General features: G+C 46.7%; 1 protein-coding gene across 1 annotated transcript in view; it reads left to right on the top strand.

Moving 5' to 3' along the window:
- The first annotated feature begins 1,502 nt into the window (after positions 1 to 1,502).
- PTH1R (parathyroid hormone 1 receptor) overlaps positions 1,503 to 18,081 on the top strand; it is a 105,449-nt gene continuing 88,870 nt past the window's right edge. The window contains exon 1 of the mRNA XM_042816859.1: positions 1,503 to 1,698. Coding sequence (XP_042672793.1) covers positions 1,624 to 1,698 — 75 coding nt within the window. The 5' untranslated portion in view covers positions 1,503 to 1,623. The remainder of the gene's footprint in view (positions 1,699 to 18,081) is intronic.

Here is an 18,081-nt window from a genome sequence, read left to right as displayed (position 1 = left end):
AAAAAAAAAAAAAAAAAAAAAAAGTGAAAAGGAAAAGCGAAGCAAAGCAAAGCGCGGGAGTTGATGTCCAAAGTTTCCCCAGTCATTCAACCCGCAGCGCAGCGCTGTGTCCCGCCTGCTGCATCCCTGTCCCCTCCTCGCTTCTCCTCCCACACAGAAAATAAACCCGATCAGGGGGATGGCTGCCGGAGTTTCACCCCCAGCGGCATGGCTTTGGGGGGGTTATCGTGTTGTTATTTTATTATTATTATTTATGTGTGTATATATATATATGTGTATATTTACCTTGCAATTTTATGAATGAAAGCGCCCGGCTGAGCTGGGAGTACCATCCCCAGCCCTGAAACAGCGATGCTGGTGACATCCACGGGGAGTGCGAGATGCTGGGGATATGGGGGGGAAAGCGGGGATGCGATGCGCTGTGGGTTCCACTGGGGCTCCTTGCGGGGCACGGAACGAGGACTGCTCTCTTCCGTGAGAGTGAGAGAACGGGAAAAAATTCAAACAGTAAAGACACAGAGGCGAATCGAAAAAGATTTCAGAACATCTCGCCGAGGGAAAGTCGTTTTTTTCTTTTTTTGGCCGCGAGAAAAAAAGTATATTCTAAAATGAAGTACCTAGTGGCGGTAGGAGCTCCCCCCCGGTCGTCAGCCTCACGCCGTGCTCAATCGGCTTTTTGAAACTGCAGATCCTCTGAGGCAGAGAGGGGAGAGAGGAGCGAAAAAATCCCGATTAGTAACTGAAACACACTGCGACCCGGAGGGCTGGAGAATAAACCGATTGTGGAGGCGAAATGTGCGGCGATACACCAGCAAAAAAAAAAAAAAAAAAAAAAAAAAAACCCAGAGCACCGCTGTTTGCGAAAAGGTAATTGAGGAGGGAAAATATTGCCAAGTTTTCGCTATTTTTTTTTCTCCCGTAACTTTCTGCTCTGAGAGCGGTTCGTGTGGCCGAAAGAGAAGAAAAAGAAGAAAAAAAAAAAAGGTGCTTTTTTTTTTTTTTCCTCTCTCTTTCCAAACCCCTCCGAAACCCAAAAGATAAAATTACTGGATCTAAAAATAAAGCCGTGGTTTAAAGCTTCCCCCACCCTCTCCGATCTCCCACCCCTTCCACCCCTCTCTCGCCTTTCTCCCTCCCTCCCTCCCTCTCTGCCTCTTTCTGTGTGTTTGCGTTTGACAAAGAAATTATTTGAACTTCCCACTGCCTCATAAAAAGGAAACAGAAGAGAGCGGCTTTGACATATGGATGTGATTTTTCTGCTCTGAGACAGATGCACGCGGAAAACAACCAGCACCGGGGGCTGCGGAGCTGAGCGAAGCCGAAGTCGCTCCGCTTCTTCACATGGGTTCTTCCGTTGCCTTTCGGGAGCTGCCCGCATCTCCAGCCATGAGAAAGCGAAGCAAAGGACCGGGTTTTCTCGTCATGTGCCTTTCTGGCTAAAAACAAACAAACAAAAACAAACAAGCAAACAAACACCGGTTCTGGAAAGTGAGGGGGGGGTGGGGGGGGGAGTTGGAGGGAGGGAAGGAGAAGGAGAAATCATCTGCGAGAGGAGAGCTGGAAGACCTCTCCGTCCTCCAACTTCCCCGAGAGAGCGTGGATGCTGGAAGGAGCCCCTTGGATATGGGATCATATCTGGTTTATCACAGCCTGGGTTTGATCCTCTGCTGCTCCGTGCTGAGCTCGGTCTACGCTCTGGTGAGTGCCTCCCATCCTTCTTTTCTCGGCTGTTTCCTTGACAAGTAAAACCGTTCTGCTTTTTGGGGGGATTTGAGGAAGCAGAGAGCCACTTTTGCAGCCCCGGTGGCTGATCTCGCTGCTTTCCGAGCTGCTGCACCAGATGAAATTAAAAATGTCTGTGCTTCCCGGAGAGTTTGAATCACTTTTCAGTCCCTCCGGACGGGAGCGCGTGTAGTTTGACAGGGAGCTGCTCCGGGAAAGGCGTTTTGGGGGATCACTCAAAAGACACCTCCCAGGAAAGGGCGATTTTTCCTTTTTTTTTCTTTCCTTCCTCTCTGTCTCTCTGCCTCTCTCTCTCTCTCTCTCTCTCTCTCAAAAAAAAAAAAAAAAAAAAAAAAAAAAAAAAAAAAAAAGGACGTTTAATTTTCATTTCATTACATTTCCATTTAATCTTCCTAATTTGCAAATCTGCAAAACAGTGCCTTGCTTTCCGAGATTGATTTTGGAGAGCGTGGGGACTGCAGACAGTTTACACACAGGAGCAAACTGTGAAAGTAGTATTAACCCTTTGCTCCCTGGCACTATTTTCACCTGCTCCTGCTCACACCAAGGAAGAAAACCTTTACAGAGGCGACCAAAAAGGGCTAAAGGCTGCCCAAGCTGCCTTGATGGTGGTGATGGGCAACTGGTTGAGATCCACAGACACTCTCTCACCAAAGTCCTGCCACAGAAATCAAGTCACACAGAAATCAGCCACCAGATATCAACTCATCGCTGGGTGTGCTGCTTTGACACGTGCTTTGCTTCCTTTCTCCATCCCTGATGGAGTGGTGATGGGTGGCATCAGCATCGCTTGGTCAGTTCTTGGTGTACGAAGTGGCACAGCCACCACCTGACCACCAGACACCACTTAATGCGGTGTCTGCTCTCCAGGAGGGATGGAGATCATAGAAATCATAGAATTGCTACGGATGGAAATGACCTCTCAGATCATCTAGTCCAACTGAGGTGTGTTGGGAAAAGGGTTGACCCCAGTGCTGGTTCTGTTCAGGTCCTCTCCAATGGGCTGTCACATTCTTTTGGGTTTGGTAGGAACTCATGCAGGGCAGGTGGGGAGGTATTTCCCCATTTCCAGCATCGTGCTGGGGGGAAACATCAATATATGAGAATAGACAACCTCTTGGAAAACAGTCTGTGTCACAATCCATCCCGGTCTTGATCTAACTAATCTTAACTCAAAGGCCAAAGAAAAGTGAGGGGTGCTGAGGGGCGGAAAGTGTAGGTACAGTGAGGCTTTAGTGACATCTGAGGTTTCTCCCATGTTCTTGGGTTGGGTTAGCATCTCCATCACCACGGTGACTTTGCAGGCTCTGTGGGATCTGTAACACCTGCTGTCCCCATATACAGCCATAATGTTGCCGGAGTCAGCATCAAAAATCCCGTTAGGGCTGAAACAGCTCCATTAGGGCTGAGCAAACTTCAGTATCTAGAAAAGATAGGCAAGAACCAACAGCCTACCTTTACTCCCTGTCCCATTTTGGTCCCTGTCCCAGTACATCCCAGTATCACCAGAAGATACAAGGAACAGCCAGTGAGCCATGCCTCAGTGTCTGCTATCTCCTGTAGCTGTTCAGGAACTGCAGAGTTAACCTGTGAAAAAAAACCACTGAGGGTAGCTGCAGAATGATAGGGATGGAAATACTTAATTTAGAGCTAGACTGTGTGACAGCTTTGGCTGGGCTAAGAGCGGTACCCAGTCCTCCATCAAAGGGTCAGGAGGATTCTCTTAGAATGATGCAGTGAGTTCTTGGAACTTCAGGGCATGATTTATCTGTCTGGGGCAGGAGGATGTGAGGTTTGAAGACATGGGACTGCAGGATATGAGATTGGAGGACATGGGACTGGAGGGCATGAGGTTGGAGGTTGTGGAACTGGAGGACGTGAGTTTGGAGAGCTGTGGCTGTTGGGCTCTTTGCTGCTCAATCCTTTGCATCCCAGAGCTGGTGAAGCCCAAAGCACTGTGCCTCCTAAATCTGAAGCTGTCATTCCCTTTGATCAGTAGGCGAAAGTGGCAAAAAAAGTGAGAAAGGGATGGGGAATGATGTTTCTGATGGTCTGTGCTGGTGCTGTGTGTGTGCCCCCACATTAAATCTAAGCATGGGGGGAATTCAGGCACACTTTAAATTGCAGTGGGAGTGGGTTCCATTGCAAAAGGAGTGGGTGATGCTCTGTTCTCCTCCAAACCCCACAGCAATCTGGGGATGCCCTCCTCCTTGCCTTTCCCCTGGAATATTCCTAATTAACACGTGCTTAAGCGGTGGCAGGAATCAGTTTATCAATTGAGTGCTTTGCACTCCAGTCTGGCAAGAAGAGGGGTGACATTTGGGTCCATTTTTCTATTTGGCGAGAGCAGCCTGAGTCTGACAGCCCTGTAGATGCGTGCTTGAAAAGATGATGCATGCAAAAGGAGCCTTAAAAGTGGGTCGAACACCAGCACGAGAGGAGAAGTTCAGACTTTGGCACTGCTTTTATCAGGAAAGCACTGCCAGAACTGCTTGCAGGAAAACCTCCCCGTGTCCCTCCTCCAGCCAATACCCCCATGGTTTGCTCTGCTGAGCTGTTCAGTTCTCAGTTTCGTCCTCAGCTTGAGCCTGCTTATCTCTGTCAGAGATACTAAGAAGAATAATTTAAATATATACATAAAATAAAGCCATGCTCTGCTCAGATGCTGCTGAGGGATTTGGGTTGGAATAACTCAGTTTTGGGAAATGGGTAACAGCCTGAGCCAAGTGCCAAGTTCTGCATGGTTAGGAAAAGTGGGTGCAGGTGTGGGTGGAAAAAAGACACCAAGCGTTGCCTTTCTGCCATCCTCCAGTGCCTCTCAGGAGGTGCTGCTCCTCTGGAGACCGTGCTTGGCCAGCAAAATGGGCTCCAGCTCTGCCTGTTGGTTCCCCAGCTCTGGCCCCTCTGCTTGGGCACTGCTGAAGTTTGGTTTTGCAGAGGAGCTGGGACGCTCCCCTGAAAATTCAGGGGGTGTCAGTAAAGGATTGAGAGCCCTTTTCTTGTGGGAATTACCCAAAATGGGGATGAGCTTGGCCAGGTCATCGTCAGGACAGTTGGATTAGATGATCCTAGAGGTCTTTTCCAACCTTTATGATTCTGTGGTTCAGGAGAGTCTCAGCCCTCACTCCCAAAAGAGTGTCCACACCAGTGCTGATGTTGCTCTCCAGCAGGAAGGTAGGAATAAGAAAAGTTGTCCTGCTTCACCCTGGAGGAGCACCAAGTAACAGAGATCCCAAAGCTCTGCAGCAAAGCCATTGGATTAAGCAGGTGTTGGTAGATGCTTTGCTCTTTGCTTCACTCCTTGTTCATCCATCTGATCAGAACCACCTCTTAATGTATTTGGAAAAGGAAAGGATTTTAGATTGAACCATTCATAGCTGGAAAGAAAGAAAAAAAACAACAAAAAACCCCAGCACGTATTCTCCCTGAGAATGGGGCCAATAGTAAAAAGAATAATCATCAAATAATCCTACATAGAGATCCTGCAAATCCCGACTACTGTCTGAATTGATTAAATAAAGGCAGCCTCCAAGTGCAAGGAAACAATATCCGAAATGTTCTTTTTCTCCGCACGAGCTTGGGAATGTGCCCATCCCTGCCCCGTGTATTTATGAAAGATATGGGGTTTTTTATTGTACTTTGGGATTAGCAGATATCCCTGGACTATAAAATACCCGACCGCAAAATATAAAGCAAACAGGGCTCTGCATCAGGGCAATACATGGGCTGTGATTTCACCCTGCAGAAGCCTGAAGCGCTCAGTGGCAAATCTGACCTGAGCAGGCTGAGTTTGGTGCAGAGGGAACAGAGAATGCAATGGGGCAAATATGCATGCAGAGGGTCAAGGCGTGAGGATACGAAACCTGAGGTGTGCCTTTTAGGTCCAAGCAGTTGTTTGGTTTCTGACCTCCTAGAAATAGCTCCAAAGCGCTGCTTTGGGATCAGTGGGGTTATCCTTGGGAGAGCAGTGTGTCTGCAGTCCCAGCCAGGGGTAACCCAGTTCAGACAGCTCAAGCAGGAACAGCTGTTGTCTCCATCACCAGACCACCAAGCAGCCCCTGTCCTCCCATGTCCACGTGCAAAATCATGCTGAGATGCCTGCCCTGACAGCAGGAGTCGTCTCACATCTTTGCATCCATTGATTTGGCATCCGTTCTCTTCCTGGAAAAGAGAAGGCTCTGGGAAGACTTGAGGGTGGACTTTCAGAATCTAAAGGGGCAGTATGAAAAAAGGAGACAGTCTCTTTAGCAGGGTCTGTTGTGGTAGGATAAGGGGGAACGACTTCAAGCCAAAAGAGGGGAGATTTAGACTGGATGTAAGGAAAAAGCTTTTTTGCAGTAAGGACAGCGAGGCACTAGAAGAATTGCCCAGAGGGGTGATGGATGCTCCATCCCTGCAGACACCCAAGGTCAGGCTGGATGGGGCTCTGAGCACCTGATGGAGCTGTGGGTGTCCCTGTTCATTGCAGGGGAATTGAACCAGATGACCTCTACAGGCTGCTTCCAACTAAAACGATTCTATGATTCTGTAAATCCATTCCTGGGCACACCAATAAGGGGCCATTGGTGGAAGATGCTGGCTGGAGGCTTTGACCCCATAGGGATGTGCTTGGGAATTCACTGCTCAGCCACCTGATGAAACACAGTTGAAATCAGTCCCTGACCTGCAGATATTTGGGGCATAGACATACACCCATCGTGCCTTGGTTTCTCAGGAGCTGAGGATCTCCTCTGATCCAAACCCTACCTGGGAAGTGGTCCTCAGGTCCTCATCACTGCCAAGCTGCTCCATCCTCACCCCCCCACTGCTGCAAGATAGTGATGATGATCAGTGCATATTTACATGCTGATGGGACCACTTTGCTGTTCAATCCCACTGGGCTCATCACAGACTTTTGGGCCTTGATTCCTCCCAGTACCCTTGCTGTTGACCAAAGTGAAGACCTCAACAGGCTCAGCCAGTGTTAAAGATCAGACACCTTGCCCTGGCTGAGAATTTGCTCTCTCCCTCTGCATCCACATGGATGCTATAATAACTGTGTGGATCTCAGCCTAAATTTCAGCTGACCTTACAAGAACTGCTGTAACGAGGGTGATCTTTGTGCTGCACATTTTGCAGGATGGTTCCATTAATGAGTGACACTTGGAGCTGAAATGCAACCAGCAGAATTCCTGCCTGGGTCTGATACTGAGCTTGCATTTGTCATGGGAACATCCAAACTCGTGCTTGCTACACTTGGCTTGATATTAACCTGTTGTTTCCAATGAGGCCAGGCTGACCCTTATTACTAATCAGTGGGGCTCTACGCTTTGGGAGTCTCCCTTCCCTGTGGAGGCCCAGCTTGGATTGACTTCCAGAAACCTGATTTCCAAGAATGGAAAATTCTGGATGGATGACACCCTCTTATCAGGCTGTACTTTGATCCTCCTATTACACAAATCTCCCTGAGAGCACTCAGGCGATGCTTTCGTTGCTGCAATCTTCTGCAAGGCTGTCCCATCTTTCTGCCTACACATTTTTCCCTTTAGCCAGCAAAGCAGAAAGTGGACTTCTCTGCCCCTTTTCCCTCTCACTCCTCCAGCGTTCCTGGCTTGAAGCATTTCAGCAGTGCAGGGACTGTGCTACCCCTGTGTGAGAGATAAATATTTCAAGCGTTGTAGCTGGGGTGAAGGGAAGTCGAGGGGAGAAAGCCATTTATCTTCTCCTTCGCTCTCTCTTGTTGGGGCAGCCTTATATTTCAGAGAACACTGGAGGGACACCAGAGTACAGACACCAGGAAGGTGTTGGCCTGATGCTGTGACACATGAAAATAAACCCAATGAAACAGCTCAGAAAGGAGCGGTCCCACTTACCCACAACTCCACCTCCTTCTCCTCCATGAGATGATTGAACTCCCCGAGCTGGCGTGAAAATAAGTCAGGATGGGAAAAGGGAAATAAATGCAGAAGGTTTGTTGCTGGGTCAGTGAATGGTGTCTGCACATCAAAGGTTTGGATGAGCTCCTGAGACACACGAGGGAAAGACTGAGTTGCACCGGTGGGGGCAATAAGGAGAGCCAGCGATGTGTGCAGCTCTACCCTGACACCACACATCATTATCCTCCAGCATAAATCCCCCCACTCCTCCTTTTGACAGATCCACACCCCGTCCCAAGCCTGCTGTGAGGTCTGCTGTAATACCTTTTGCTCTTGGCAGTAAATGCACACACACAGCAAGGTGTGAGGAGCATAGGCTTCACTGTACCTCTGAACCTCACCTCCCTCAGCCAGACTATTTAATCATGAGCACCATTCTTGGCAGAGTTTTCATCTGGGCAGATGAGCAATCTTCCAGATAACGTTCCCAAGAGCTGGTTCAGGATAACACAGGGACTGGATGTGATCTCATTCTCCATTTGGGGAAAAATGAGTTTGGGCTTGTAGGCATGAGATGTGCCATCTTGCTTGGCTTCAAGACCAGGACACAGGACCCAGCCCCTTTATTTAGCAGCAAGCAGGGACTTCCGAGTCTGAGAATTGGCCTGGAGACAACACAGCCATCCAGTCCTAGCCCACCTCTCTGACTCTGACCAAAGTACAGAACAAGTTAGCCTTCAAAGTCCAAATGCATTAGGAGTCTTCATGTTTTTTTCACTGTAAAAACCTCAAATATCCACCGTTTTCCAGATAATGGGCTCAACCAGGGCAGACCTGGCCTCTTGGAAAAGAAACCCCTTAGATTGGTGTATGAGGCAAGCACTGGAGATAGCAGTTGCTGTCTCAGCACCCAAGGCAGGCTGGTTATCTCACTTCTCACATGGCTGCCCCACTGTTAATCAGGGTTCCTCGATGTTATCTTTATGTCTGTCTTTCTCTCTCCAGGCATTTCTGCGTATCTGTTTGCTTGGTCTTGTCACACTGAGAGCAAGAAGCAGTCACAATTGCATCTGTAAAGGCAGATTTGAAAGTCACTGTGCGTCCTTAGAAAACCTTATCTTCCCTGTACTGAGCCTTGGCTTGGGACTTAATTTCTTTTTTTTTTTTCTTTTTCATTTCTGTGTGTTTTAACAGAAAAGTGAGCATTATGCAAAACTTAGCTTATTTTTACCAGGGGTTAAGGGACAAGGTGCTCTGAAGAGGAAGTTAGGGAGTTGCAAAGTCTTGGGAGTGTAGCAGAGAACAAGTGATCATTTAACTGAGATCCAATGGAGTGTTGGGGGACTCCAACACTGTTTAGGACCACTAGTAACTCATTTAACTGCTGATCCTGTGGATCCAAACGCATTAGGAAATTCCTAATCTCCTCCAGGAGGGAATTACCAGCAGCTCCTATTGTTTTGTGGTGCTACAAACCAAACTCAATCAAAGTATTGGGATGATATGCACGAACTTTGCAAGCTATTTCCATCTATCCAACTTTTATTGCCTGAACTCCTGCCTCACCTCAATGTTACCTTGACTTTCTTCTTGGCGTTTTGACTCCAGACCACTTTTCCTTTCAGACACTGAGCAGTTGGAGTTAAAATAGATTTGAGAAAATGGCCATGGAGAGTGGTTGCAAGGAAATGACCTGTTTCCTCTTGCTGCACTAAAGAATAAGATCGATAAAGCAACATTATGCAGAGTATCTATTTCATGGTTAGCAGTTTCACTCAGCTCAGAGAAAATACAGGAAATTTCTTTTAAAAATAAAAGTGAGAGAGAGCTGATAAGAAGTGCTAAAAGATGCCCAATGCATACAACTTTGAAACCTTGTGTTGTGGGCTTACCAAGAGCCATCTGGATCCAAGTTGAAGGAGGGAAGATTTAGGTTGGATGTTAGGGGGAGGTTCTTTACAAAGAGAGTGGTTAGGCCCTGGAACGGGCTGCCCAGGGAGGTTGTGGATGCCCCGTCCTTGGATGTGTTTAAGGCCAGGTTGGAAGGGGTCCTGGGCAACCTGATCTGAATGTGTGTGTTTGGTGGCCCTGCTAGGCAGGGGGGTTGGAACTACATGATCCTTGAGGTCCCTTCCAACCCGGGTGATTCTGTGATTCTGTGATCTGCTTATCAAACCTTTTCACCTTTCAGAATTGACATCAGGGTTTTCTCCAAGCCTGTGTTTTCTTGCAGCGCTCTTGAGATTATGCTGAATTAATTGCTTGTTGAAAAATGACCTCTTCAGATGAGATTGGGAACTGAGATTTAGCTCTTCCATTGCATTTCTGCATGCTTTCAGGCATTTTTTTTTCGCTGTATGTGCAGTAAAGGCACAGAGGACTTGTAGGGACATTGTTTTGTGATCATGGTGGGGATGGGTTGACAGTTTGACTGGATGATCTTAGTGGTCTTTTCCAACCTTAACAATTTGATGATTCTGTGAGCGAAGGCAAGCTTGGAAAGATGGCTCAATAAAAATGACATTTTTATTGTTCTTCCCAGAAAAGAATAAAAGAGACAGAGATGTCTCTATAGGTGCGGAGGTGAAAAAGTGTTCCCATTCTAAATAACCATGCTCACTAAATCATATGCCTGCAGGTGGTCAGAGGTGGTCAGATGCACTGCATCTAATGCAGACATAACTTGTTTTCACTTGAGCTGACTTACCAGGACTGTCAAGTCCCAGTAGTGTTTCCCCAGGCTAGCCACTGGATGGGGACAAAGCAGGACGCAGCTGATTTCTCATGCCTAGCTTTAGATATCAGCAATGTGTATTCATGCATCTCAGAGCTGCCTGGTGTCCTCAAGGGACCCACTCAGCCACAGAGCATCCCACCTCAGATCATCTGTGGTTGCACCCAAAAGACACTGGGTGGGCTTGGAGGTCTCATTTCCTCAGCTAGTGAAGGCATGAGGTTTGGTGCAAAACTATTATGTATGCACACCCATACAAGTAGGCGTGTGGGCAAAACTCTGTGTCTCTGACTCATGCTGCAGCATTGTTAAATAGTCTCGGAGCATCCCAGCATATAACCCCACAGCAGAGCACCATCTTCATCTCCATTTCATTTCCCACCACGACTGGTGTTTCTCTGTCAGCCTTTCACCACCACAATGAAGTGTGTTTGTTGTTTTTTGCCTCATTCCTGGGATCAGATTTTCTCTCTGATTTGCCTTAACCTCATCATAGAAACCACAAAGCTCAAGGGGCCAGAGCATTCTGCTGGCATAAATCAGTGGTGTTCCTGTGGAGTACAGAAGGACCAAGAGTCTCATCTGATGTCAATCAGCATCACTGCAGGGAAATAAGAGAGCCAGGGGGTGATTTGGAGTAGCCCAGCTAGCATATTCTGGTACTAGCCTCTTGGCCCTGGGTTGCCTCTGGATGGAAAGGGACAGGATTCTGCAAGCTGAGAGATCTGGGTCGGATGACAAGCTCCTAGATTCCACATGCTTCTCCAAACCATGTACAGCCATGCTTCAGTAGCTTCTTTTGTGGCTGGCTGCCTTGTGCAATGAATGTCTTTTTGAAAGCATTTAAAGACAAGCAATTTGGGGGAGGATCTCAGAGGGAGGGTATGTCACTCTTGCTTCTGACTATGGTGGTGGTGGGAAGGGTGATAAGCATGCTGGCAGGCTGGATTTGACTCAAACCACAGGACGGGGCTGAATTCAGCAGTTGATTTGGGTCCATTCTTAAAGGCAGTCAAATCATAATGTTTGAATGTAGGAGATTTGAGCAAATTCATCATAAGTGTTTCAAGTAGACTGAGCAATAGACAGTTGCTTTTTCTTCTTTCCTAACTCACTTCCAATGCCGATTTCGTCATGGCATTCTTTGGTGTCATGGGCAGCATCAGTTTGATCAACAAATTGAGCTTAAGATGTTTTTTGCACATACTTTGTAGGACTGTAAATGGGAAATTAGGCCATTCAAAGTCACAGCTAATGTGTATTCCTAATTTACTCTGTCATCAGCAAAAGATGACTCAGGTTTCTGCAGGAGCAGGGGGAGGGGAGAGTGCTTCAGCTGCTGAAAATGGAACAACATCAACCCTTGTTTTTCACCCTGGTAAGGATCCAGCCCTGGTTCTGTGCCAACAAGTCTGCACACTAAGAGGATCTCCATAGGGGTCGATGTGGGTATGTGCTCAGCTGAGCTGACTCAGCTGATGGGGAGATAAGGTCTTTAAGTTACCCAGATAAGCATAACGATGGCCAAGCCAGAGGGTCAACAGACTGCCATCTACAGAGCTGGGTGGAGCCCTAGCAAACCTGGATACCCGACTCCTTTCTCAACCTCATTCCTAGATCCTGTACACCCTCTAAGAGCACCAGCCTTAGTTATTGACACCACTATAATTGAGAATCAATTATATGTTGTCTCACTGCTGAGACAGTGGTCTTTGCTTCTCTTCTGGATTTTCTTGTTCATCGCCTTCCCTTTTACCTTTTGGTAACCTTTTGTTTTTCCATGGTCTGTTGCTGGGCCCAGCTGCCAAAATGGTCATCTAAGATAAAATGAAAGAGAAGAACACTTCATTGAGGTACACCTCCCTAGGATTCAGAGTTAACACCTTGTAGAGAGCAAACTAGGCAAAGATCTGTGGTTTATGCCTCCAAAGGCGTCTTGTCATGAAGGCCAAGCTTCCGAGGACAATGCAAAACAGAAGGAGTCAGGAAGAGAAGGATGTTTGTTCCATCAAAGCCCAGCACGTGCATCCTCTGCCAGCCTACATACTACAAGGTGAGGGAATACACTACTGCAAGGCTGGCAGTCACTGGAACAGATCCCACATCTACAGATCATCCATTCCTATCTGGAAACTTTGTATGAGACCACACTGACTTGGGTTAAAGATATCACAGCCGTATGGATGTGGACACAGTTAATGGGGACAGAGAATGAGATACAGCTGATTTATTTCCTTCCACAGGACTAGTGTGGCCCCATGGTCAGGGATCCCAGACTGCAGCAGATCCCACTCCATGGATGCCCAGCTCAATCTGTATTGCAGCTGTATCTGAAGCATTAACAACCCTGAAACAGGGCTCTGTTAGCACCTCAAGCAGCAGCCACCAACTTGTGCTCCTGGAGCATGAAAATGCCTTTATCCCTGCCAGAAGATGGATGGATACCCCCCTGCAACGTGCTCCAGGGTTGATTTGGCTCCAGGGCCACCTGCAATGGGGCTTCTGGTTCTGAGCACCCACTGCAATCTGTTTCATCTCCCATTGGGGCCACCAAAGCTTTCCTCCCCTCCAAGCTTCCCCCTACATCTCCTACACCATCTCTGCCCTCACCTCCAGGTGAGCACCATGTCAGCATCCCATATTCATGCTCCTTCCCAGTTCCAGAAGGGACAGCAGAAGGAGGAGGAAGGGGGGATGCTGGAGCTGACCGGCTGGAGTGAGGACGTCATGCCTCAGAGCAGCCTGCACAGCACTGAGGGCTTAATGTGCCGTAATCACAGAGCTGGCCTTGTTGTAACTGCACCCCGGCTCCCAGCGCTGCTGGCAGCTCCTGCACTCCCTGCTTGTGGGATTTTTTGGAACAGATCCCCCCCAGGCAAAAGGAGAGGAGCCTGAAGGGAGGAGGGGAGAGCACAGGGAGTGGGGTGTTGACCTGCTTTGGCCACAGACAGTTCTGGCCCTATCGGGAGGTGAATCGGGACATTAATCAGTATTACAGGGATTGGGACGGGGTCAGATACCTGTGGTTTGAGGCGTGCTGGCAAGGCTCAGCATTGCCAAAGTCATAATACCACACACTGCTCATGAAAGAGCAGTGCTGCGATGTTCCAGGGAGGAATGGTGCTGGGGGGAGGGACGGGGACGGTGATGGGCAAGGGCTAATGGGGGTGGAAGGGTAAAGGTGAAGGGAAAAGGAAATAGAATATATAGGAAATATAAAGGAAATAGAATATATAAATAGGAAAAAGAATAGAAAGAAGACCTCTCCATGGGTTTCCTGGCAGGAGAGCAAGAAGAGAGAGCTGCCTACTTTATAGCCTTCCTGCCAATCCTTTGCCTTGCCTCTCCTAACCTCCATGCAGAGGGCTTGCTTCACATCCCTTCCCACAAGTTATGAGAGCATGCAAAATGACCAACAGCAACCAAGATGGTAGAGGAAGAAGAGAATGCAGAACCCTGTGGCTGAGACAGGAACATAGGAGAGAAATCAATGAGATTCCTGTTCCTGGGAAGGTGGGAGTAGAGGAGATAAGGCCCTTTCATTGTCTGTATGATTGAAGCTGCTTTGCCCTCCAGGGAGGGGCCTATGTGAAAAAGGGACCCTGTTGCTTCTGGCTTTCAGGTATTATAATGTCTTAAGGGAGCTCTCAAGAGTTCAGGTACGGGTCCACCAGCCTGCAGAGCTCTCCATGTTGGTTTCTCATTACATGTGGTAGGACACAATAGTTGGGCTCACAGGATGGGATACCATAGAATCCTAGAATGGCAAGGATTGGAAGAGACCTCGCAGGTCATCTAGTTCCAAACCCTTGCTCCCAGCAGAATTACAAACCACTACATCAGTTACCACATCAGGTTGCTCAGAATCCCATCCAACCTGGCCTTGAACGCCTTCAGGGTTAGTGCACCCATGGATCTGGGGATCTTCTGTGGAAGTCAAGCAGTGACAGGGATATGAGACTAAGTGCAGCCTCTCCATCTACAAGGGAGGCAGTCCAGGTTCCTTCCATAGGAGGTAAATCTCCAGCAAGAATAGAGATGCTACAACACATACCTAAAGAGGAGCAAAGTCACACCACAGCATGGCTGATTTCTGTCCTTCAGACGTGCCATCAGCCACGTCCGAACATGAGGGCAGGTTGCCCTGCCAAGGCTAAGTCCAGGCCTGTTGACTCAGCACTGCATCTTTCTCCTCTTTTTTTTCCCGTTCATTACCTTCTTTTGTTTTCATAGCTTTATTGTTGCATCTCTTAACTATGGTGGACTTTAAGCCATCCTCCTTTTTTTCTAAGACAATAATATCATTGTGTTTGTGAAATCGTGGTTAGAGATATCAGCAGGATGTTCTCAAAAGCTTCCTGGTTTCCATGAGCTCTGCATACTCTGAATTTATGGTGCTAGTTGATGCCAACAATTGGCCTTGTACATCTTTTTTCCCTTCTGCTATGTAGAAAAATGCCCTTTAGACTCTGCAGTACAATGAACTGGTGAGAGTTTCAGGTGACACCCAGTGCTGCTGTGAAGAGAGGCCCTGCCTTAGGAACCCATGCGAACTAATATATTCCCACAGTTATGACAGCTGCCTAAAATATCATGAGATTTTCAAAAAAGGGAAGTTCTGTATTTCTCTTTCTTTTTTCTTCCTTTAATTCTGACACTCTGGAGATAATCATCTCCAGATTCTCTCTGCTACTATACAGGGTAAATGCTTGCTTTTGTTTTAAATGCAAGCTGAGTATCACCCAACACATGACTCCAGTAGCTCAGGCACAAAGAAAACCAGATTTTATAAGTATAAGATAAAGCAGTGAGAACTCACTGTTCTCTTGCTTGGCTGGCTACCCAATGTTCTTGAAGGGTAGGGACAGAGACTGCCTTGCAGTCTGGTACAGGTTCATCCCCCTTCCTTAGGCATTCTGGGCAGGAGAATCCTCTTGCCTACTCTAAGATGTTGAGGTGTCTCCTTGGACACAGACCGTGGAGCTCCAGCCAGCACAGTTTTGACCCTGGGGATCTCAATCTGTATAGACAATGAAGGATCAATTTATTTATAGATGTATAGAGGCCTCAAAGGTATCTGAAATATCTGCCAAGGGAAGGTAGATGCGGCACAGGGCCAACAGGAAGCAATGAAGCAGCAGCCGAAAGCCAAGAGAGATACTGTAGGGCATCAAGTTGAATATGGTACCTTGGTGCATGCTACTAAATAGCTTCTGGCAAGGCAAAATCTGGGATTTTCCTCTCTGGGGCTTAGGGAACAAGATAGAGACCTGGAAATAGTACATAAATTCTCACAAGAAGAGATGTTTTCATCTGTTCATTAAGCTGGAGGGACTTGGCCTAGGATATCAGGTGCAGGTGGTAGATTTTGGTCTGTGTGGTTATGCTGTAGAAAGGTTTGCACAGTTTCCATTCCAAGTCAAAATCTGAAGCTGCTGTAGAAGTGCAATTAATTGTCACTAATAAAAAATCCACCAAGACAGCAGTGAGGTTGAGAGTCTTCATTTTCCCTTATGTGCAGAATACCAAGCTCTGAATCAAATAGTGTCTTTTAAATGGATTTTAAAAAAGGGGGGGGGGAAGCAAGAAAACAAGTATTTATCCAAAGATCAGAAGAAAAACACTTGACCAAGGACTTCTGAGGAAATCATGGCAAGTTCCTTTCCCTTCCATTTCATTGCATTTTCATGGCTGGTACAGTTACACTATGGATTTCCATCCTCTTCAGAAGTATTGGCAGCTACAGATAGTACCCCCTATTCCAGGCTGTATCTCCCTGGGTTTGAGTCTGTAGTCCCCAACTTCACAAGCAGCCATGGACATTCACAAGAGGTTTGCAAAGACCATGAAGTCTACCACCAAGGGACAACTGGCTTTCATATAGGGTCCACAGCTCCACCAGAAAGTGATGAAAGTCTCTCAAAGGACAGAGAAAGGCTGTAAGCCACTGCTCAGTCAACAGCATCTACATTTCTGTGGCTGAGGGAACAGTAAGCTACCACTATTTCTATCAGATAATCATGATTCAAAAATTTTGACCTTTAAACTGATAAACGCTGCTGCTTGCTGTGCTTTTGTAGAGGAACTTGGGATCACTTACCAAGACCTTGTCAGCTAGAGTTGCTGGCCTCTGCTGAGCCACACACTAGCTAAAATCTCATTTTACTTGACTTCTACAAAGTTGTTTATTCTTCTATAGTCAGTGGAGAGAGCCAACTAGCACCACTAGAAATATCTTGTCCTGCATGCAAAGTGGTTTGTATCACCTGTCCTTTGCTCTTTTTTGTGGTCTGCAGGAAGACCCTTCACCAACACACGAGGTTAACTTTGGCTGAGGATGGAGACAGCTCTGCACCAAAATAACCTGAGGGCTATTTCCATCTTTTTCAACCATCCCTGGGTAACTTTGAGAAGATCCTTTCTTTTCTGGTTCTTCTATCCTCTGATTTGCTCCTTTGGGCTTATCTATAGAAACATCTAGGCTTTGGGCTTATCTATGTATTAGGTACCTATGTATCTAGGTATTAACTGAAATCTAAGGAAGTTATCAACAAAACTACTTTGCACCCAAATTTCTGGGCTTGGGCCATAAGTTCCTCAGAGAAGAAGAGATGTGTTTTGTCCACATAAAGACAAGCATCAAAACAGTAACAGACTCCTGTCTGTGGCTCAGAATGTGTTCGTCCTCCAAATTCGAATGTAAATATCTAGCCTGTGTCTCCCACAGGAGTCACTAACACAGATCTATTGGCTTCAGAGAAGTGGCTAGTTTTGCTGTGGGCAAGCAGCCAAAGATAACATCTTCCTGTCCTCCCCTTGCAGAATCTATTGTGTCAGTTCAAAGAGGGCTTTATTTTCAATCACAGAAACTCTCTCTAGAGTGACAGGGAGGATGTATACAGAGATTAGAGTTTACAGACTCGGTGATTATAGCAGCTCTTGTTCAATAGTGTAGTAGCAGAGGATCTGGAGCTGAAGTGAGGGGTTCCTCAGTGTCTGCTCACCCACATAGAGGATGGAGTCCGGCCAGAGAAGCTTTTTCCTTTCTTATTGTCTCTGTTGCAAATCAACATCAGGAGGGTGAAAAGAATCACAGTTAATGGGTTTGAGAGATCATGACAACCGAAACTTATCACAAAGGCTTTGTGGTTTCAGCAGCCACCCTAAAATAACTATCTTCTCTCTCTGTCTGCATTGGATCACTCATGGATATTGTTTCAGACTCTTGGTAAGCTTAGGAGGAGAAGCTGGGTTTGTGCACTCTAACACTTTGTTTTCTCCAAAACTATCTCCTGTCTCTTCTCATTTGTCATGAAGAAGACAATGAAAATTTTGAACTTTTAGGAGCTGTAGCCTACAGTACTGTTAGGGTAAAATATCTCTTCTTCTAGCTGATTTTTTTCCATGCCAATGCACATTTCATCTGTGGAACTCACTGCTGTAAGACTGCATTACAACCAGAGATGGAAAAGGATTCCTGTTCAGGCATAAAAATGGATTAACACGTAATATTTATAACTTCTTTGGAAGATTAAAGATACCGTGAAATTTGGAGACATAAGGCAATCTATTTCCTCCGGACAAAATGATAGCCAAAATAAAGGCCAAGAAGTTTCTTCCAAAGGAAGACTGTTTAATAGTGGTGTATCACAACATTTCTTCTGACTTTATGTAAAGCAAATGGTTTTGGCCAGAATCAAAGACTTTGATTTTTTTTTTTTTTTTTTTTTTTTTTTTTTTTTTTTTTTT

This window comes from Centrocercus urophasianus, unplaced genomic scaffold, assembly GCF_019232065.1.
Source record: "Centrocercus urophasianus isolate 14NV4802_14NV808 unplaced genomic scaffold, USGS_Curo_1.0 seq_16, whole genome shotgun sequence".
Classification (NCBI taxonomy): domain Eukaryota; kingdom Metazoa; phylum Chordata; class Aves; order Galliformes; family Phasianidae; genus Centrocercus; species Centrocercus urophasianus.
Note: the sequence above shows the minus strand (reverse complement) of the source record. Positions and strands in the feature narration are given on the sequence as shown.